At 49.1% G+C, this 23,072-nt stretch overlaps 1 protein-coding gene across 6 annotated transcripts in view; it reads left to right on the top strand.

The window, feature by feature from the left end:
- The window catches only part of CNTRL (centriolin), a 126,335-nt gene extending 103,618 nt beyond the window's left edge, over window positions 1–22,717 (top strand). For all 6 annotated transcript variants that reach the window (XM_063935983.1, XM_063935980.1, XM_063935984.1 and 3 more), the window contains 12 exons: window positions 13,995–14,212; window positions 14,595–14,752; window positions 15,036–15,109; window positions 15,546–15,725; window positions 16,042–16,267; window positions 16,693–16,898; window positions 17,718–17,858; window positions 18,791–19,057; window positions 19,918–19,980; window positions 20,322–20,504; window positions 21,319–21,405; window positions 22,465–22,717. In XM_063935983.1, coding sequence (XP_063792053.1) covers window positions 13,995–14,212; window positions 14,595–14,752; window positions 15,036–15,109; window positions 15,546–15,725; window positions 16,042–16,267; window positions 16,693–16,898; window positions 17,718–17,858; window positions 18,791–19,057; window positions 19,918–19,980; window positions 20,322–20,504; window positions 21,319–21,405 — 1,803 coding nt within the window. In that variant the 3' untranslated portion in view covers window positions 22,465–22,717. The remainder of the gene's footprint in view (window positions 1–13,994; window positions 14,213–14,594; window positions 14,753–15,035; window positions 15,110–15,545; window positions 15,726–16,041; window positions 16,268–16,692; window positions 16,899–17,717; window positions 17,859–18,790; window positions 19,058–19,917; window positions 19,981–20,321; window positions 20,505–21,318; window positions 21,406–22,464) is intronic.
- Window positions 22,718–23,072: the final 355 nt, after the last annotated feature.

Here is a 23,072-nt window from a genome sequence, read left to right as displayed (position 1 = left end):
GATATTTAACCCCTGCCTAATTTTTCTAAATAGCGGGAGACGAGCCCGCCAGAAAAGGGGCGGGGCCTATCTCCTCAGCACACGGCGCCATTTCCTCTCACAGCTCCGCTGGTCAGGACGGCTCCCAAGTCTCTCCCCTGCACTGCACTACAGAAACAGGGTAAAACAGAGAGGGGGGGGCACATTTATGGCGATATTTTGATATAACAAAGCAGCTATAAGGGAGCACTTATTATAAGGCTATCCCTGATATATATATATAGCGCTTTTGGTGTGTGCTGGCAAACTCTCCCTCTGTCTCCCCAAAGGGCTAGTGGGTCCTGTCTTCGTTAGGAGCATTCCCTGTGTGTCTGCTGTGTGTCGGTACGTGTGTGTCGACATGTATGAGGACGATATTGGTGTGGAGGCGGAGCAATTGCCAAATATGAGGATGTCACCCCCTAGGGAGTCGACACCAGAATGGATGCCTTTATTTATGGAACTACGGGACAGTGTCAACACGCTAAAGCAGTCGTTTGACGACATGAGACGGCCGGACACTCAATTAGTGCCTGTCCAGGCGACTCAAACACCGTCAGGGGCTGTGAAACGCCCTTTGCCTCAGTCGGTCGACACAGACCCAGACACAGGCGATGACTCCAGTGGTGACGGTGACGAATCAACCGTATTTTCCAGTAGGGCCACACGTTATATGATTTTGGCAATGAAGGAGGCGTTACATTTAGCTGATACTACAGGTACCACTAAACAGGGTATTATGTGGGGTATGAAAAAACTACCTATAGTTTTTCCTGAATCAGAAGAACTAAATGACGTGTGTAATGAAGCGTGGGTTGCCCCTGATAAAAAGCTGATAATTTCAAAGAAATTATTGGCATTATACCCTTTCCCGCCAGAGGTTAGGGAGCGCTGGGAAACACCTCCTAGGGTGGACAAGGCGCTAACACGCTTATCTAAACAAGTGGCGTTACCCTCTCCTGAGACGGCCGCACTTAAAGATCCATCAGATAGGAGGATGGAAAATATCCAAAAAAGTATATACACACATGCAGGTGTTATACTACGACCAGCTGTAGCGACTGCCTGGATGGGCAGTGCGGGGGTAGTTTGGTCAGAGTCCCTGATTGAAAATATTGATACCCTGGACAGGGACAATATTTTACTGTCGTTAGAACAAATAAAGGATGCATTTCTTTATATGCGTGATGCACAGAGGGATATATGCACACTGGCATCACGGGTAAGTGCTATGTCCATTTCGGCCAGAAGAGCTTTATGGACGCGACAGTGGACAGGCGATGCGGATTCAAAACGGCATATGGAAGTTTTGCCGTATAAAGGGGAGGAGTTATTTGGAGTCGGTCTATCAGATTTGGTGGCCACGGCTACAGCCGGGAAATCCACCTTTCTACCTCAAGTCACTCCCCAACAGAAAAAGGCACCGACTTTTCAACCGCAGCCCTTTCGTTCCTTTAAAAATAAGAGAGCAAAGGGCTATTCATATCTGCCACGAGGCAAAGGTCGAGGGAAGAGACAGCAACACGCAGCTCCTTCCCAGGATCAGAAGCCCTCCCCGGCTTCTACAAAAGCCTCAGCATGACGCTGGGGCTTCTCAAGCGGACTCGGGGACGGTGGGGGGTCGTCTCAAAAATTACAGCGCGCAGTGGGCTCACTCGCAAGTAGATCCCTGGATCCTGCAGATAATATCTCAGGGATACAGGTTGGAATTAGAGACAGATCCACCTCGCCGTTTCCTGAAGTCTGCTTTACCAACGTCCCCCTCCGAAAGGGAGACGGTTTTGGAAGCCATTCACAAGCTGTACTCTCAGCAGGTGATAGTCAAGGTACCTCTTCTGCAACAAGGGAAGGGGTATTATTCCACTCTTTTTGTGGTACCGAAGCCGGATGGCTCGGTAAGACCTATTCTAAATCTGAAGTCCTTGAACCTGTACATAAAGAAGTTCAAGTTCAAAATGGAGTCACTCAGAGCAGTGATAGCGAACCTGGAAGAGGGGGACTTTATGGTATCCTTGGACATCAAGGATGCGTATCTCCACGTTCCAATTTACCCCTCACACCAGGGGTACCTCAGGTTCGTTGTACAAAACTGTCACTATCAGTTTCAGACGCTGCCGTTCGGATTGTCCACGGCACCTCGGATCTTTACAAAGGTAATGGCCGAGATGATGATTCTTCTTCGAAGAAAAGGCGTATTAATTATCCCATACTTGGACGATCTCCTAATAAGGGCGAGGTCCAGAGAACAGCTAGAGATGGGATTAGCACTGTCTCAAGAAGTGCTAAAACAGCACGGGTGGATTCTGAATATTCCAAAATCCCAGTTAATGCCGACAACTCGTCTGCTGTTCCTAGGGATGATTCTGGACACGGTTCAGAAAAAGGTTTTTCTCCCGGAGGAAAAAGCCAAGGAGTTATCCGAGCTTGTCAGGAACCTCCTAAAACCAGGAAAGGTGTCTGTACATCAATGCACAAGAGTCCTGGGAAAAATGGTGGCTTCTTACGAAGCAATTCCATTCGGCAGATTCCACGCAAGAATTTTCCAAAGGGATCTGTTGGACAAATGGTCAGGGTCGCATCTTCAGATGCACCTGCGGATAACCCTGTCTCCAAGGACAAGGGTGTCTCTTCTGTGGTGGTTGCAGAGTGCTCATCTATTGGAGGGCCGCAGATTCGGCATACAGGATTGGATCCTGGTGACCACGGACGCCAGCCTGAGAGGCTGGGGAGCAGTCACACAAGGAAGAAACTTCCAGGGAGTATGGACGAGCCTGGAAACGTCTCTTCACATAAGCATTCTGGAACTAAGAGCAATATACAATGCTCTAAGCCAGGCAGAACCTCTGCTTCAGGGAAAACCGGTGTTGATCCAGTCGGACAACATCACGGCAGTCGCCCATGTGAACAGACAGGGCGGCACAAGAAGCAGGAGTGCAATGGCAGAAGCTGCAAGGATTCTTCGCTGGGCAGAGAATCATGTGATAGCACTGTCAGCAGTGTTCATCCCGGGAGTGGACAACTGGGAAGCAGACTTCCTCAGCAGACACGATCTTCACCCGGGAGAGTGGGGACTTCATCCAGAAGTCTTCCACATGCTGGTAACCCGTTGGGAAAGACCAATGGTGGACATGATGGCGTCTCGCCTCAACAAAAAACTGGACAGGTATTGCGCCAGGTCAAGAGATCCGCAGGCAATAGCTGTGGACGCGCTGGTAACGCCTTGGGTGTACCAGTCGGTGTATGTGTTTCCTCCTCTGCCTCTCATACCAAAAGTATTGAGAATTATACGGCAAAGAGGCGTAAGAACGATACTAGTGGTTCCGGATTGGCCAAGAAGGACTTGGTACCCGGAACTTCAAGAGATGATCACGGAAGATCCGTGGCCTCTACCTCTAAGGAGGGACTTGCTTCAGCAGGGTCCCTGTCTGTTTCAAGACTTACTGCGGCTGCGTTTGACGGCATGGCGGTTGAACGCCGGATCCTAAAGGAAAAAGGCATGCCGGAAGAAGTCATTCCTACTTTGATTAAAGCAAGGAAGGAAGTAACCGTGCAACATTATCACCGAATTTGGCGAAAATATGTTGCGTGGTGCGAAGATCGGAGTGCTCCGACGGAGGAATTTCAACTGGGTCGATTCCTACATTTCCTGCAATCAGGATTGTCTATGGGTCTCAAATTGGGATCTATTAAGGTTCAAATTTCGGCCCTGTCGATTTTCTTTCAAAAAGAATTGGCTTCAGTCCCTGAAGTCCAGACTTTTGTTAAGGGAGTGCTGCATATACAGCCTCCTGTGGTGCCTCCAGTGGCACCGTGGGATCTCAATGTGGTTTTGGACTTCCTAAAATCTCATTGGTTTGAACCACTAAAAAAGGTGGATTTGAAATATCTCACATGGAAAGTGACCATGCTTCTAGCCCTGGCTTCTGCCAGGAGAGTGTCAGAATTGGCAGCTTTATCTTACAAAAGCCCATATCTGATTTTCCATTCGGACAGGGCGGAACTGCGGACTCGTCCGCATTTTCTCCCTAAGGTGGTGTCAGCATTTCATCTGAACCAGCCTATTGTAGTGCCTGCGGCTACAAGTGACTTGGAGGACTCCAAGTTACTGGACGTTGTCAGAGCATTAAAAATATATATTGCAAGGACAGCTGGAGTCAGAAAATCTGACTCGTTGTTTATATTGTATGCACCCAACAAGATGGGTGCTCCTGCGTCTAAGCAGACGATTGCTCGTTGGATCTGTAGCACAATCCAACTTGCACATTCTGTGGCAGGCCTGCCACAGCCTAAATCTGTAAAGGCCCACTCCACAAGGAAGGTGGGCTCATCTTGGGCGGCTGCCCGAGGGGTCTCGGCATTACAACTTTGCCGAGCAGCTACGTGGTCAGGGGAGAACACGTTTGTAAAATTTTACAAATTTGATACTCTGGCTAAGGAGGACCTGGAGTTCTCTCATTCGGTGCTGCAGAGTCATCCGCACTCTCCCGCCCGTTTGGGAGCTTTGGTATAATCCCCATGGTCCTTTCAGGAACCCCAGCATCCACTAGGACGATAGAGAAAATAAGATTTTACTTACCGATAAATCTATTTCTCGGAGTCCGTAGTGGATGCTGGGCGCCCATCCCAAGTGCGGATTATCTGCATAAATTGTACATAGTTATTGTTAACTAATTCGGGTTATTGTTGAAGGAAGCCATCTTTCAGAGGCTCCGCTGTTATCATACTGTTAACTGGGTTTAGATCACAAGTTGTACGGTGTGATTGGTGTGGCTGGTATGAGTCTTACCCGGGATTCAAAATCCTCCCTTATTGTGTACGCTCGTCCGGGCACAGTACCTAACTGGAGTCTGGAGGAGGGTCATAGGGGGAGGAGCCAGTGCACACCACCTGATCGGAAAAAGCTTTACTTTTTGTGCCCTGTCTCCTGCGGAGCCGCTATTCCCCATGGTCCTTTCAGGAACCCCAGCATCCACTACGGACTCCGAGAAATAGATTTATCGGTAAGTAAAATCTTATTTTTTTATGGCTAAAAATACATCACATATAGCCCTTGAGGCTATATGGATGTATTTAACCCCTGCCAGATCTCACAAACTCCGGAGAAGAGCCCGCCGAAATAGGGGGCGGGGCTTATTCTCCTCAGCACACAGCACCATTTTCCTGCTCAGCTCCGCTGTGAGGAAGGCTCCCAGGACTCTCCCCTGCACTGCACTACAGAAACAGGGTAAAACAGAGAGGGGGGGCACTTTTTTTGGCGATATTACTATATTTAAGCTGCTATAAGGATACAACACTTATATAGGGTTGTTCCCATATATATTATAGCGCTTGGGTGTGTGCTGGCAAACTCTCCCTCTGTCTCCCCAAAGGGCTAGTGGGGTCCTGTCTTCAATAGAGCATTCCCTGTGTGTCTGCTGTGTGTCGGTACGTGTGTGTCGACATGTATGAGGACGATGTTGGTGTGGAGGCAGAGCAATTGCCGGTAATGGTGATGTCACCCCCTAGGGAGTCGACACCGGAATGGATGGCTTTGTTTATGGAATTACGTGATAATGTCAGCACATTACAAAAATCAGTTGACGACATGAGACGGCCGTCAAACCAGTTAGTACCTGCCCAGGCGTCTCAGACACCGTCAGGGGCTGTAAAACGCCCTTTACCTCAGTCGGTCGATACAGACCCAGACACGGACACTGAATCTAGTGTCGACGGTGAAGAAACAAACGTATTTTCCAGTAGGGCCACACGTTATATGATCACGGCAATGAAGGAGGCTTTGCATATCTCTGATACTACAAGTACCACAAAAAGGGGTATTATGTGGGGGGTGAAAACTACCTGTAGTTTTTCCTGAATCAGAGGAATTGAATGATGTATGTGATGAAGCGTGGGTTAACCCAGATAGAAAAGGGCTAATTTCAAAAAAGTTATTGGCATTATACCCTTTCCCGCCAGAGATTAGGGCGCGCTGGGAAACACCCCCTAAGGTGGATAAGGCGCTCACACGCTTATCAAAACAAGTGGCGTTACCGTCTCCTGATACGGCCGCCCTCAAGGATCCAGCTGATAGGAGGCTGAAAACTACCCTAAAAAGTATATACACACATACTGGTGTTATACTGCGACCAGCCATCGCCTCAGCCTGGATGTGCAGTGCTGGGGTGGTCTGGTCGGATTCCCTGACTGAAAATATTGATACCCTGGATAGGGACAGTATTTTACAGACTTTAGAGCAATTAAAGGATGCTTTTCTTTATATGCGAGATGCTCAGAGGGATATTTGCACTCTGGCATCGAGAGTAAGTGCGATGTCCATATCTGCCAGAAGAAGTTTATGGACACGACAGTGGTCAGGTGATGCGTATTCCAAACGGCATATGGAAGTATTGCCGTATAAAGGGGAGGAATTATTTGGCGTCGGTCTATCGGATCTGGTGGCCACGGCAACGGCCGGGAAATCCACCTTTTTACCTCAGACCCCCTCCCAACAGAAAAAGACACAGTCTTTTCAGCCGCAGTCCTTTCGGTCCTATAAGAACAAGCGGGCAAAAGGACAGTCATATCTGCCCCGAGGCAGAGGAAAGGGTAAGAGAGGGCAGCAAGCAGCTCCTTCCCAGGAACAGAAGCCCTCCGCGGGTTCTGCAAAGCCCTCAGCATGACGCTGGGGCTTTACAAGCGGACTCAGGAACGGTGGGGGGTCGACTCAAGAATTTCAGCGCGCAGTGGGCTTGCTCACAGGTGGACCCCTGGATCCTGCAGGTAGTATCTCAGGGTTACAGGTTGGAATTCGAGAAGTCTCCCCCTCGCCGGTTCCTAAAGTCTGCTTTGCCAACGTCTCCCTCAGACAGGGCGACGTTATTGGAAGCCATTCACAAGCTGTTTTCTCAGCAGGTGATAGTCAAGGTACCCCTCCTACAACAGGGAAAGGGGTATTACTCCACGCTATTTGTGGTACCGAAGCCGGACGGCTCGGTAAGACCTATTCTAAATCTGAAATCTTTGAACCTGTACATACAAAAATTCAGTTTCAAGATGGAATCACTCAGAGCAGTGATAGCGAATCTGGAAGAAGGGGACTTTATGGTGTCCCTGGACATAAAAGATGCTTACCTGCATGTCCCAATTTGCCCTTCACATCAAGGGTACCTCAGGTTCGTGGTGCAAAACTGTCATTATCAGTTTCAGACGCTGCCGTTTGGATTGTCCACGGCACCTCGGGTCTTTACCAAGGTAATGGCCGAAATGATGATTCTTCTGCGAAGAAGAGGCGTATTAATTATCCCTTACTTGGACGATCTCCTGATAAGGGCAAGGTCCAGAGAACAGCTGGAGGACGGAGTAGCACTAACCCAAGTAGTGCTGCAACAACACGGTGGATTCTGAATTTTCCAAAATCTCAGTTGACCCCGACAACACGTCTGCTGTTCCTGGGAATGATTCTGGACACGGTTCAGAAAAAGGTGTTTCTTCCGGAGGAGAAAGCCAAGGAGTTATCCGAACTTGTCAGGAACCTCCTAAAACCAGGAAAAGTGTCTGTGCATCAATGCACAAGAGTCCTGGGAAAGATGGTGGCTTCTTACGAAGCAATCCCATTCGGCAGATTCCACGCACAAACTTTTCAGTGGGATCTGCTGGACAAATGGTCCGGATCGCATCTGCAGATGCATCAGCGGATAACCTTATCGCCACGGACAAGGGTGTCTCTTCTGTGGTGGTTGCAGAGTGCTCATCTGTTAGAAGGCCGCAGATTCGGCATACAGGACTGGGTCCTGGTGACCACGGATGCCAGTCTGAGAGGCTGGGGAGCGGTCACACAGGGAAGAAACTTCCAGGGAGTATGGTCAAACCTGGAGATGTCTCTTCACATAAATATACTGGAGCTAAGAGCGATTTACAATGCTCTAAGTCTGGCAAAACCCCTGCTTCAGGGTCAGCCGGTGTTGATCCAGTCGGACAACATCACGGCAGTCGCCCACGTAAACAGACAGGGCGGCACAAGAAGCAGGAGAGCAATGACAGAAGCTGCAAGGATTCTTCGCTGGGCGGAAGATCATGTGATAGCACTGTCAGCAGTGTTCATTCCAGGAGTGGACAACTGGGAAGCAGACTTCCTCAGCAGACACGATCTACACCCGGGAGAGTGGGGACTTCATCCAGAAGTCTTCCACATGATTGTGAACCGTTGGGAAAAACTAAAGGTGGATATGATGGCGTCTCGCCTCAACAAAAAACTGGACAGGTATTGCGCCAGGTCAAGAGACCCTCAGGCAATAGCTGTGGACGCTCTGGTAACACCGTGGGTGTTCCAGTCAGTGTATGTGTTTCCTCCTCTGCCTCTCATACCCAAAGTACTGAGAATTATACGGCAAAGGGGAGTAAGAACGATACTCGTGGCTCCGGATTGGCCAAGAAGAACTTGGTACCCGGAACTTCAGGAGATGCTCACGGAAAATCCGTGGCCTCTACCTCTAAGGCGGGACCTGATTCAGCAGGGACCGTGTCTATTCCAAGACTTACCGCGGCTGCGTTTGACGGCGTGGCGGTTGAACGCCGAATTCTAAGGGAAAAAGGCATTCCGGAAGAGGTCATTCCTACACTGGTTAAAGCCAGGAAGGAGGTGACTGCACAACATTATCACCGCATTTGGAGAAAATATGTTGCGTGGTGTGAGGCCAGGAAGGTCCCCACGGAGGAATTTCAACTGGGTCGATTCCTGCATTTCCTACAAACAGGATTGTCTATGGGCCTCAAATTGGGGTCCATTAAGGTTCAAATTTCGGCCCTGTCGATTTTCTTCCAGAAAGAATTGGCTTCAGTTCCTGAAGTCCAGACTTTTGTTAAAGGAGTACTACATATACAGCCCCCGGTGGTGCCCCCTGTGGCTCCGTGGGACCTTAATGTAGTTTTGGATTTTCTCAAATCCCATTGGTTTGAGCCACTCAAATCGGTGGATTTGAAATATCTTACGTGGAAAGTAACCATGCTACTGGCCCTGGCTTCAGCCAGGAGAGTATCAGAATTGGCGGCTTTATCGTATAAAAGCCCATATCTGATTTTCCATTCGGACAGGGCAGAACTGCGGACGCGTCCTCATTTTCTGCCTAAGGTGGTGTCAGCGTTTCATCTGAACCAGCCTATTGTGGTGCCTGCGGCTACTAGCGATTTGGAGGATTCCAAGTTGCTGGACGTTGTCCGGGCATTGAGAATATATATTTCAAGGACAGCTGGAGTCAGAAAATCTGACTCGCTGTTTATACTATATGCATCCAACAAGCTGGGTGCTCCTGCTTCTAAGCAGACGATTGCTCGTTGGATTTGTAGCACAATTCAACTTGCACATTCTGTGGCAGGCCTGCCACAGCCTAAATCTGTCAAGGCCCATTCCACAAGGAAGGTGGGCTCATCCTGGGCGGCTGCCCGAGGGGTCTCGGCATTGCAACTCTGCCGAGCAGCTACGTGGTCGGGGGAGAACACGTTTGTAAAATTCTACAAATTTGATACCCTGGCTAAAGAGGACCTGGAGTTCTCTCATTCGGTGCTGCAGAGTCATCCGCACTCTCCCGCCCGTTTGGGAGCTTTGGTATAATCCCCATGGTCCTGACGGAGTCCCCAGCATCCACTAGGACGTCAGAGAAAATAAGATTTTACTTACCGATAAATCTATTTCTCGTAGTCCGTAGTGGATGCTGGGCGCCCATCCCAAGTGCGGATTGTCTGCAATACTTGTACATAGTTATTGTTACAAAAAAATCGGGTTGTTATTGTTGTGAGCCGTCTGTTCAGAGGCTCCTACGTTTGTCATACTGTTAACTGGGTTCAGATCACAAGTTGTACGGTGTGATTGGTGTGGCTGGTATGAGTCTTACCCGGGATTCAAAATCCTTCCTTATTGTGTACGCTCGTCCGGGCACAGTATCCTAACTGAGGCTTGGAGGAGGGTCATAGGGGGAGGAGCCAGTGCACACCACCTGATCCTAAAGCTTTATTTTTGTGCCCTGTCTCCTGCGGAGCCGCTAATCCCCATGGTCCTGACGGAGTCCCCAGCATCCACTACGGACTACGAGAAATAGATTTATCGGTAAGTAAAATCTTATTTTTGAAAAAATGTGGGAAAATCCTGACAAAAAGTTTCTGATTCCCAAAAGGATTCAAATGGCGTATCCGTTCCCCTCTGGGGATAGAGAAAAGTGGGAGTCACCTCCCATTGTGGACAAGGCGCTATCACGGTTGTCTAAAAAGGTGGCTTTACCGTCTCCTGACACGGCAGCCCTTAAGGATCCTGCGGATCGTAGACAGGAAAATACGTTAAAATCCATTTACGTCACCACAGGTACGCTGCTCAGGCCTGCCATTGCATCTGCGTGGGTGAGTAGTGCTATCGAAAACTGGGCAGATAACTTGTCATCTGATATAGATACCCTAGATAGGGATAATATCCTTTTAACGCTGGGTTATATCAGGGACGCTGCAGCCTACCTACAGGAAGTGGCGAGAGATATTGGCCTCTTGGGATCAAGGGCCAATGCCATGGCAGTCTCAGCTAGGAGAGCATTGTGGATTCATCAGTGGAATGCTGATGCTGACTCTAAGAAAGCTATGGAGTCTCTCCCATATAAAGATGGTGTATTGTTTGGTGAAGGTCTCGCTGATTTGGTATCTACGGCTACCGCGGGTAAGTCGTCATTTTTGCCTTATGTTCCTCCACAACAAAAGAAAGCTCACTACTTGCAGATGCAGTCCTTTCGGCCAAATAAATACAAAAAAGGCCGAGGTTATTCCTTCCTTGCTAATAGAGGAAGAGGAAAAGGTAAAAGATCTCCTGCCGTGGCAGGTTCCCAGGAGCAGAAGTCCTCCCCGGCTTCTGCCAAATCCACCGCATGACGCTGGGGCTCCTCTGCGGGAGTCCGCACCGGTGGGGGCACGTCTCAAGCTCTTCAGTCAATTCTGGGCTCGTTCGGCCCTAGACCCATGGATTTTAGAAATAGTGTCCCAGCGGTACAAACTGGCGTTTCAAGACGTTCCCCCTCGACGATTTTTCAAATCAGCCTTACCAGCTTCTCTTCCGAACAGGGAGGTAGTGTGCGATGCAATACAAAAGTTGTGTCTTAATCAAGTCATTGTCAGGGTTCCCCCGTCACAACAGGGAGAAGACTTTTATTCAAGCCTGTTTGTGGTCCCGAATCCGGACAGCTCGGTCAGACCAATTCTGAACCTAAAGTCCCTCAATCTTTACCTAAGAAAATTCAAATTCAAGATGGAATCTCTCCGAGCAGTGATCTCCAGTCTGGAGGAAGGGGATTTCATGGTGTCGGTCGACATAAAGGATGCCACTTACACGTCCCCATATATCCTCCGCATCAGGCTTACCTGAGGTTTGCTATTCAGGATTGTCTTTACCAATTTCAGACGTTGCCGTTTGGTCTGTCCACGGCTCCGAGGATTTTCACCAAGGTAATGGCGGAAATGATGGTTCTCCTTCGCAAGCAAGGAGTCACAATTATCCCTTACCTGGACGATCTCCTGATAAAGGCGAGATCCAAAGACAAGCTGGAGCAGGACATTGCGCTCTCCCTGACAGTTCTGAAACAACATGGTTGGCTCCTAAACCTGCCGAAGTCGCAGTTGAATCCGACGAAGCGGCTGTTGTTTTTGGGAATGATTCTGGACACGGAATTACAGAGAGTTTTTCTTCCAGAAGAGATGGCTCTGGAAATTCAGAGTTTGGTCAAACAAATTCTGAAACCAGCGAGAGTATCAATTCATCAATGCACTCGGTTGCTGGGGAAGATGGTGGCGGCCTACGAGGCCATTCATTTTGGCAGATTCCATGCCAGAGTGTTTCAGTGGGACCTATTGGACAAGTGGTCCGGATCCCATCTGCACATGCACCGGAAAATAATCCTGTACTCCAAGACCAGAATCTCACTCCTATGGTGGCTGCACAGCTCTCACCTCCTAGAGGGACGCAGGTTCGGGATCCAGGACTGGATTCTAGTAACCACGGATGCGAGTCTCCGATTCTGGGGAGCAGTCACACAGGGGGAAACCTTCCAGGGAAAATGGTCAAGCCAGGAAGTTTGTCTACACATAAACGTTCTGGAGTTAAGGGCCATTTACAACGGCCTTCTTCAAGCGGAACGTCTTCTTCGCAACCGGCCCGTCCTAATACAATCGGACAATATAACAGCAGTAGCGCACATAAACCGCCAGGGTGGAACAAAGAGCAGGGTGGCAATGGCAGAGACCACAAAAGTTCCCCGCTGGGCGGAAAGACATACAAGCGCTCTGTCAGCGGTCTTCATTCCAGGCGTGGACAACTGGGAAGCAGACTTCCTCAGCAGACACGATCTCCATCCAGGAGAGTGGGGTCTTCATCAAGAGGTCTTCACAGAAGTGACAAGTCTTTGGGGAATTCCTCAAATAGACATGATGGCGTCTTGCCTCAACAAGAAACTTCAGAGATATTGTTCCAGGTCAAGGGACCCTCAAGCAATAGCGGTGGACGCGCTGGTAACACCATGGGTGTTTCAGTCGGTGTACGTATTCCCTCCGCTTCCACTCATTCTAAAGGTGCTACAGATCAAAAGAAGAACAAATGTTCAGGCGATGCTCCGGACTGGCCAAGGAGGGCTTGGTATCCAGATCTTCAGGAATTACTCATAAGAGATCCCTGGCCTCTTCCTCTATGAGAGGATCTGTTACAGCAGGGGCAGTGTGTGTATCACGACTTACCGTGGCTACGTTTGACGGCTTGGCGGTTGAACGCCGGATCCTAGCCCAAGGGTATTCCCACACTTCTTCAGGCTAGAAAAGGAGTAACGTCTAAACATTATCACCGTATTTGGAGAAAATGTGTCTTGGTGTGAATCCAAGAAGGCTCCTACGGAAGAATTTCAGCTAGGGCGTTTTCTCCATTTCCTGCAAGCAGGTGTGGATGCGGGCCTAAAGTTAGGCTCGATTAAAGTACAAATTTACAGATTGGAACGCCTGCTTCCAAGTAGACTATTGCGTGATGGATCTGTAATACGATTCAGCATGCTCATTCTACAGCTGGATTGCTGTTACCGAAATCAGTGAAGGCCCACTCTACCAGAAAGGTGGGCTCATCCTCGGCGCCTGCCCGTGGGGTCTCGGCATTACAACTCTGCCGAGCAGCTACTTGGTCGGGTTCAAACACTTTTGCGAAATTTTACAAGTTTGATACCCTGGCTGATGAGGACCTCATGTTTGGTCAATCGGTGCTGCAGAGTCATCCGCACTCTCCCGCCCGTTCTAGAGCTTTGATATAAACCCCATGGTTCTTATGGTGTCCCCAGCATCCTCTAGGACGTATGAGAAAATAGGATTTTAATAACTACCGGTAAATCCTTTTCTCTTAGTCCGTAGAGGATGCTGGACGCCCGTTCCAGTGCGGACTCTATCTGCAGTTATTAGTTATGTTTACACACGGGTTGTGTTATGTTGTAGTCAGCCTGTTGCTGACAACGTTCATGTCGTTGACTGGAGTTCTGTTAAAGACCATGTTGTATGGCGTGTTTGAGGTGTGAGCTGGTATGTGTCTCACCTTCGTTAACAATAAATCCTTTTGCTCAAAATGTCCGTCTCCCTGGGCACAGTTCCTATAACTGGAGTCTGGAGGAGGGGCATAGAGGGAGGAGCCAGTTCACACCCATTCAAAGTCTTAAAGTGCCCATGTCTCCTGCGGATCCCGTCTATACCCCATGGTTCTTAATGTGTCCCCAGCATCCTCTACGGACTAAGAAAAAAGGATTTACCGGTAGGTATTAAAATCCTATTATTTTGTTTTCGTATTGTGGAAGCATCTGGAGAACAGTCTTTTGAATAAGAGGCACGGACCCTGTATACATACATGTAAATACATAGCATCACCCACTGGTATTAGAGACCGCTCCTGTGTGATTGCATAGTGCTCATTAATACCAGCCCTCGGAACACACCTCTGTCTGTATTTGCAGGGGAAGCTGGAGCTGGAGAACCTGCAGAGGACGTTGCAGCGGCTACACGGCGAGGTGGACTGGCAGAGGCAGCTGCTGGAGAAGGACCATCGTGAGATAGAGCTCCTCATGACTCAGATGCACACTCTGCAGGCGAAGGTGGAGACTCTGAACAGCGAGAAGGAATATCTAGCGGAGAGCGGCCAGGAGCTGGAGCGGAAACTCGCCAGGAATAAGAAGTAATCACAGACTCCGTTATATGATATACACTCAGTGCCCTCCCACCCCGCGACACAGCCCGGCTCGCCCCTCACGCATAGTCTCTGCGCGGCAACAGGGAATACCACATTCTTATCTGCCCAGGAGGGAGTGCAGCTCATATAGAACCAAGTGCGGATAGATGTGTGCGCAACTATTCGCCCTATCGGTTTGCAACTGCACTCAGTGCTACAGAGCACGCGCAATGCGAAAAACCGTGAGATCTGTCCGAGAGATGACCTTGCGTGTAATTCTGCATGAGCCCCATAGTGCCCAGATAACGATATAGGATTGGCGCTGGCTGGTCTGCGAATGAAGATAACGTTATGTAGGAGTTGTGATGAATTTGTTTTTCTACATCAGAGCTTTGGCTGACACAGAAGAGAGTAACAGGACAGCGACCGCAGCAATGGGGAAACTGGAATCCGATATAAAGAGTCTGCAAAATGATCTGGGTCAACTGAGCAAACAGAGAGAGTTCCTGAGGCAGGAAACTGCGTCCGCTCAGCAGCAGCTGCAAGGTGAGACCACTGCGGCAGCCAGGAACGTCACATCGGAGACCCACTAATAGATATTCCAGAGGATCTCTCTTTATTACTATACTACCAGTTGCCCTGTGTGGCTGTATACCTAATCTAAGCCCTGTAAGTCCACTGCTAGGGGGCACTGCCATGGTATTTGTATTGTGTATTTTATACAGAGCATTGTAGCCGGAACATTGCTCCGCACCGATCTGTGCTCTCTGCGTGGACACATCCTTGTCCCATACATGAGGCGTTACATGTCTGTGTTTCCTTCTTGCAGAGAAGAGGGAGGAGGTCGCGCTGCTGAAAGATGAACTTTCTGACTTGAGGGATCAGCTCCGGACGGTGGAGCAGGTAAATGTTACTGGAGACACATTAAGGTTACAAGACTGGGGGACACTCTAACCCAGAGTCATTGTACACCCTCAAAATTCACAGATGCATATGAATAGGTTTCCATACACTGATGTTTTCCAAGGTGTTACCAGTCTGGACTTAGGGGTCAATTCAATCAGGCATAATGTGCTGCCTAGCGTTACCGCCATGTCCAGCTCGGCACACGGTAGCCACTGCATCGCCAAGTATCATGTACTGTAACCATTCTCCCACAATGTGTCACTCCAGAATGTGGTCTGCAGCACATCGCAGCTAATTGAATTGAGCCCTTAGCGCAGCCATCTGCAGATTGATGAAGTAGAGAGAAACCGTTGTTTTGTTTCATCCATCCCCAAGCTGGGGATTCTGGGTCACGAATACCGCATTTACCGCTTTTTATTACGATCTCGGTCAGGATCTGAGGAACGCCACAAAACATCGGGACGACATACTGTCCAATCTGAAGGAGGACACTGCAGAGACTGTGGCCAGGTACAAACTGCTGCAGGAGGAAGAGCGCAGCAAAGAGGAGCGTCTGAGACAGCTGCAGGGAGCCATAGAGGAGGCCGTGCACCAGCTGACAAAACAGGAAGGGGTAAGAGTAACCCTAAATGATGTCATTTCCTGTCTGCGGATGGAGGACTAAGGGGACATTTTCTAGTAGCAAAATACCTCACAGCCCCAAAACCAGCAAAGTAATGAGATCACCATTCCCGGAGTTCCTGACCTGTGCGTCACGGCACACAGCCCATCAGTGTCTGACGCAGAGTAAGGGCAGGAGATCTTCTGACGGAGTATAATGGTATAATGACCGCACACGGGGCATGGACTCTCTGTTATCAGGAGTGTTCTAGTGTATGAGCCCCTTGTCCGTTGCCACTGATGTACAGACTCCTCGTCTTTCTCCCCAGCGATTGAAGCAAATGATGAAAGACGCGGAGGGTCAGGAGGAGCAGCTGAGGAAGTCGGCGGCTAAACTAGAGGACGAGCGCCTGCTGTACGAGCGGGAACAGGTACACCGGGAAAGTACCCTGGAGATGATAAGCAGCAAGGTCAGCACCATGGAGGAGCGCGCTCTGGTACTGCAGCAGGAGGAGAAGTGGTGCGCCGCCCTGGAGGAATCCCTGACCAGCACGAGTAATTATCTGTATTGTCCTCTATCGCTCAGCCGGCAGTAAATATTGTACTATTTATGTTACAAATGTTTTCATACCCCCCATAGGAATTATTAGGAAGCCTTTTTATGTCACTGACTGGAGGCTCCGGTGCTCGGTTATCAGACGCTAGCGGCTCAGAGCGTCTTCCTCCAGTGCCTGGTAATACGGCTAAAGAATAAGAAGTCTTCCCGCGCAGGCTGTCCTATATCTTTATAACAGTTGCTGATACGTATGCTATAACGCTGCTTATCGCCTGGTGCCTGCAAATATCGCGGCAGCAGGGTGGGGCTTCTAGTAGAAACAGCTGGTGCCACCATTTAAAACCGCAGAGCACAGCGTCTCTGTGGCCGACATCTCTCCGCGATCGCGCAGATCACACCGGTGACGAGTTCTCTTTGCTTTCAGGACATCACTTGTCGGAACGAGAAGAACAGTTGCGGGAGAAAACAAGTGCGCTATCGGCGCTGCAGAAAGAGCTGGAGAGCTGCAGGAATGACCTGAGCAGCTTAGAAGACCGGATGGCGGCGGAGCGGAAGAGAGATGAGAAGAGAATCGCTGCGCTGAAAGAAGCCGTTTCCAGTCAGCGGGTACAGTTTGAAGATGCGAGTGCGGTAAGTTCTGAGCCGCGTGGACTGTCCACCGGGGATTTTATTACTGTATATTATATGTGTCTGTGTATAATCTGCGACTAGGGTGTGTCAGGGTGCAATAGGACCCCTGTGTCATAAACTCGGAAGTCCTCTCTTTGCAAGGGGCATAACCTGTCCTTAGGGGGCGCTGCTGCAATGGAGACTATGGCTGACCTGCTTCTCCAGCTGACATTCACACCGAATATATGCAATTTATCCTTTACGATGTGTTCGATGTTGCAGACACCTCACATCCTGCTTCAGATTCATTTTATTTCAGTCTGTGCTACAACCGTTGTCAGTAAACCTGTAATCACTGCAGTATACGGGTTCCGTCAGTGCTGCAGCATCATATACGGCACAGAACGGAGAAAATAACTTGTATATCCCTTATATAATGTCTTTATATTGGCTGATGCTGCTGCCAGGAATTGATGCCCACTTAGGCCTGGCGCCATTGCGCTTGGTCAGTGATCTGCGCAGGTTTGTCCCATTTTCTACTTTATTACCCGAGACTCAATTGCAACTGCGAATTAGCAGAGGGTAATGGTGCTCGAGCTACGACACACCCTGCTCCATGGCAGAGATATCTAGATGGAAAAGATCTGCTATATAATGCAGATCATATGTAGTTGGGCAAACCTCGTAACATCTGTCTAACATGGCAGCGCAGATACTGGCATTACCGCGCCAATCTAATACACGTACTAGACGGCACTAAGACCACGTGTTGTATTCTCACCGATGTGATCTCTGCCCTGGTTACTCTCTAGTATGTATTACCCTGTTCCTGTATTTTAGGAGCAGAAACAGGAGAATAACACCATAAGGAAGCAGCTTATCTCGGTGGAACAAGCCGCCTATGACAACCACGAGAGAGCCAAGCGGCTGCTGAAGGAGCTGAAACTTCTGGAGGCGGAACACGCCGCTCTGCGGAAAGAGGTGAGAATCGCCGCCGCTACTAGTGATGTCATCAGGTCAAACTGGTTATATACTAGGAACATCATCACTTTTACCATCCATCTTATATACTTACCTACTGAAAACCACTCTACTCCCGACCGTGAGTCGTCCACTTGGGGCCATGGAAGTCTGTGAGTAATGAGCTAACCATTAACCCTCTGTCCCTTTTACAAATAGTGGGGCAGATGTATTAACTTGGAGAAGGCACAAGGAAGTGATAAACCAGTGATATGTGCAAGGTGATACACACACCAGCCAATCAGCTCCTAACTGTTAATTTACATATTGGAGCTGATTGGCTGGTGCCTTTATCACCTTGCACCTATCACTGGTTTATCACTTCGTTATGCCGTCTCAAGGTTAATACATCTGCCCCATTGATTGGTAAAGTTCTAGTAATGTAATTAGGGCAGCATCCCTTATGGGCGCCCTCCTGTGTGCTTCCAGCACAACGTGTTTTCAGGATTTCCTTGCTTACTCCCTGTTGAATTTTGTATCACGCATACTCACACTGGGAAATCATGACATATGGGCTGATTTCTCCACAAGTTTTATCATACACAATAATGGGCTCATTTATCAATGAGTGATACATTTCACTGCGAGTGATAAATTGCACCAGCCAATCAGCTCCTAACTGCCATGTTACAGACTATGTTTGAAAAATGACAACTTGGAGCTGATTGGCTGGTGCAATTTATCACTCACAGTGAAATGTATCACTCATTGATACATGAGCCTATGAGTTTTAAAACCCGTTGTGTATGATAAACTCGTTGATAAATCAGCCCCATAGTGAGTGAATTGTCAGAAATCCTATTGCATTTTCGGTCTCCAAACACGAGCCCCTTTTCTGCAGCGGCCCCCGTCGTTCCTACAGAGCTCGGGGTAACGTGTTCTCTCCATTGCAGCTGAAGAGTCAAGAAGAACTGGACAAGAGACAGCAAGAGGTCAATGAAGCTGTGAGAGCGTTAAAAGCCCAAGTGAAGGTGGAGATCCAGAGCACCCTACAGGACCTCCACTGTGCAGAGGAGGACGGGCTGGAGGAGGACGTGGGTGATGTTCTAGAGCAGAACCAAAGCCTTCAGTCTCAGCTGGAGACGCTGAAGGAGAACTTTCCCTTCTCTGCAAACTCCGCTTCCCAGGACGAAATGGGGAGAACTAGAAGTCGCTTAACGGTGAGTGGGCGCCAGAGGGATATATATCTATACACACAGTCCACGCTGAAGAAATATTTGGACTCCAGTAGAACCTTCCCTGTTTCTGTTCCTGTCGTAGCTCCTAGTCTGGGTGTCGGGACAAAGACGGTTTCATGATGACATTGGGGTAGATTGATAACCATCCCCATTCCCAAAAAGGTCACAATATACAGCATCATCTCCAATGTGTGCATAAGTGACGGGAACCCCCCACAGAGACTAAGGGGGCAATTCAATTAGCGCGAGGGGGAGCGAATTGTCATTGTAGCGGCACCTAAACTCGCGGTCTGATCTCGCTCTATGGGGCTGTGAACGGTTAGTTCAGAGCAACAGTAAGTTCGGCATATGGCCACGCCTACTCGCAAGGCGAGCCGCCCCATTGCTAATTAAATCTACCCCTAAGTGGTTACATTGGTCTCATTGGAGGGAGGAGCTGAGAACTTCTGTATGACGGGAAGTAACGAGTATATAGATGTACTAACGTGGCATAATGGTGACAAAGAGGTCACTGAATCACAAGGTTACATCCCTACATGGTAAATATCAGCATTTAAAGGTTGAACAAACTAAGTTTCCAGTGTGACAGCGTTGACGGAGTGTCGGCATTTACTAGATATAACCAGCATTTAGCACCATAACCAAGCCTAGGAGGAGTCATTATAGACCTATAAATTACCACGTCCCGTAACGTTTTCTAGTTTTGGTTTCTGCCGTATGTAATCCATGCCTGAAAAACAGATGTCGTGTATCTGCGGGGAGCGTGTAAGTGGATCAGTATCCGATAGATACGGGAGACTGTACTGGATGTGTTATAGAGACCTCCGGCTTCTTCCTTACAGGACGAACACTGGCGCGGAGACGCTCTGCGGGAGAAACTCCGGCAGCACGAGGACAGACTTAAGGTAACCTTATCTCTTCCAACACATCCACCGTTCACAGCATCGGAGTTCAGTGGAAAGCTTAACGTCGGAGGACAACATATATCCATTCTATAACGCCTGCAGAGGGATCAGCCAATGTTCTTTCAGGCAGAAAGGGGATCATTCGTAGCTTATGACCAATCCCCTCTTATAACATCTCCTCACAGTCGTAGACGTCTACTCTTTCCCCGCTAGATCAGACTTTTATACCCTTGTCTGCAATGTGTTGAGCATAAGGTTTAATTGGTCCCAACAGACCGTAAATTGGTTGTAGTGGCGGCTGGTATTACCGGCAGGGTGTAATACGATGTGATCCTCTGCAGGCCGAGCTCCACCACCGCATGTCCAAACAAGCAGACGTCCTGAGCAGAGGCAGGCGGCAGACAGAGGGCTGTCTACATAGCCTGCGGAGGCGGGTGGATGCGCTGGACGAATTAGTCAGTAACGTATCCTCGGATTCGCCATTTCACTCCCATAACTTCTCCGGTGAAGATCTGCGCAGCCAGGTGAGCGGAGTATATCTATTTACATGCTGGTGTCGGTGTTCTGTTGTTCATGCATCGTGCACCTGTTTTAGTACTGGACAAATTGTAAAAATGAAAAGAACTCTTGCAATAATAGTAATTGTATAGAAATCTGTATTTCCCCTTGTCAGGTTCCTGAGCTGGATACTATGTCATACTTGTGTGGTTTTTTTGTTTGTTTCGTTTTTTATTGTACACCGTGAATATGTCCGTACAGTCACAGCTGCGATTTCAGACGCACGCACCCAGAAGTACATTGACAATGTATTGAGCGTTCCAGGGCAGCAAGTGGGAGGGTGGCTATTCAGACGTACGGAAATAGCCCATCTTATGGGTGCGTCACTGAAGTGTCCGCATACACAGACGCTTAATCGCTGACATAGGACGCCATACTCTGGAGGGAAATCTGCACCTACCAGAGGGCTGATGCGAGTGCGGATGGTGGGATCTGAAGATGCGCTAGTTGGTATTTCTGCATCTACGGACACTGACTGTTGGGGTCTCAGTCCTTGCACAGTTGGAGACGCGGCTGTACACCGGGGAAGGGTTGTGTAACAGCATTTGCATAAAGTCTCAGACATGCGAGCAGCAAAGGACGCGGGCGACCCTGTGTATATAGAAAGTGCATGTAGAGCACATTGGCCATTAACATAATATCTATTTGGAAATTGCGGTTGATTTCTGAATATACAATGGTTATTACAATCCTGCAAGATGCATCTCACTCTGCATAAACGATGTGTCTGTGGTCCGGCTCTAACACAGGTGCTTAACAGTAAATGCTCTTCTATTCCAGAGCTTAAAACCAAGTTCCAATATCTCTCCCATTACTGAGCCAAGGGGCATCTCTACCCAGAGTCTGCACCAGGACTACATGCTCTAGGTAAGTGCTGCTACTTAACTACTAAGGGGTATATTCAATAAGAGTCGGGTCCATTCCGACATGCAGTTGTCGGAATGGACCCGACAACCCCTATTCAAAGAGCGGCCAAATCCGACTGTCGGATTTGGCCATTCCCTGTGTCCTGTCCTGCCGCCGGGTGCGCTGACAGCAGCGGCGGGGGGAGCAGTGGCCGGCGGGGGGAGCAGTGGCCGGCGGGGGGAGCAGTGGCCGGCGGGGGGAGCAGTGGCCGGCGGGGGGAGCAGTGTGCAGCGGCTGGCGGGGGGGAACAGAGTGTGGTGTGCGGCGGCCGGCGGTGGAAGCAGTGTGCAGCGGCCAGCGGGGGGGCAGTGTGCGGCGGCCGGAGCTGGCAGCGGGAGTGATCTGTGCGGCGGAGGAGACACTCCAGGTACCATCATCCCCATAGCCCGCCACACCGCTCCCCGTCTCCTCACCTCAATCCGACTTGTTTTCAAGTCGGATTGAGTTTGTCGGAAAGGGGGCCAAAACCTGTCGGATTTGGCCCCGTTTCCGACAGCAGCAGGCGGATCGGCATCTCCTGCTTTTCCGACAGCATTCCGACAAGTCTGGTTTCCCGACTTGTTGGAAAAAATGTGCCCCTATTGAATAGGTCCGAACCCCTTCCGACTTATTCCAGTCGGAAACTGCCGTCTTTCCGACAGGACGGCAGTTTCCGACTCTTGTTGAATATAGCCCTAACTTGGCCTGAATACATGAGTGCAGAGACGATCAGACTCTGCCCCCTGGTGGCGTAAGACTGCACCTATTGTGTATAATAATATATATAACAGAATTCTCCAGTGACTTTACGTATAATAAACAAGTCCTACCAGGCTGCAGGAGTAATGTCCTAGTCTGCTGTTAGGAGGTCTGTGCTCAAGCATTGATACCCTTAAAACCTGGAAGGTTAGGGTCCCTTGAGGAGCAAGTTTGGGAACCCCTGCTGTAATAAGTATAATTCTGCGAGAACCCTTCTTTGTCAGATGCATGGGGTATAAGCTCAGAAGACGGAGAAACACGGATGTTACATTTGTATTTCAGGAGAAACATCTCTCACAAGACAAGACGGAGACATTTCTTCTACACGTCCTCAACGGTCAGAGGCCAAAGGTCAGCCTGCAGGATCCGTATCACCTCACTCAGACCATCCAACGTCCAGATCTTCCAATACTCCGTTCGGCACATGCACTGATTTGTATATAATAATTTATTATATATTTGCAGCAGTTTTCCTGAAAAGAAAAATATTTTTGTACTGACTGAGTTTTATATATAAATAAATCCCTTTCTTCTATGTATGTGCATTTGTTGATTCTCAGCTGCTGAGTGAGGTATACCGACACAATTTTACCGAGAAGCCTCGTTTTATAGACACAGTATTGCCATTCATTTCCGGGGAATACGCATGGCAGCCATCCGCAATATATTACCTCCGCAGTCATCTGAGTAAACGCCCCATAAAGCTATACAGCCCGGCAACCCCTACACCAAGTAAAGGTATACAGTGTGATAATCCTATACCCCAGGAAGGTATACAGCGCAACAAGCCCTACACACCAGAGGGTATATAGTGCTTCGCTTTGGGATCTTGAGAATTTTCTGAACATGTCCTACACATACGAGGCAGGAGGTGATTAAATCATAATTGG

This window comes from Pseudophryne corroboree, chromosome 8 (assembly GCF_028390025.1).
Source record: "Pseudophryne corroboree isolate aPseCor3 chromosome 8, aPseCor3.hap2, whole genome shotgun sequence".
NCBI lineage: Eukaryota > Metazoa > Chordata > Amphibia > Anura > Myobatrachidae > Pseudophryne > Pseudophryne corroboree.
This window is presented reverse-complemented; position numbering and strand designations above follow the sequence as displayed.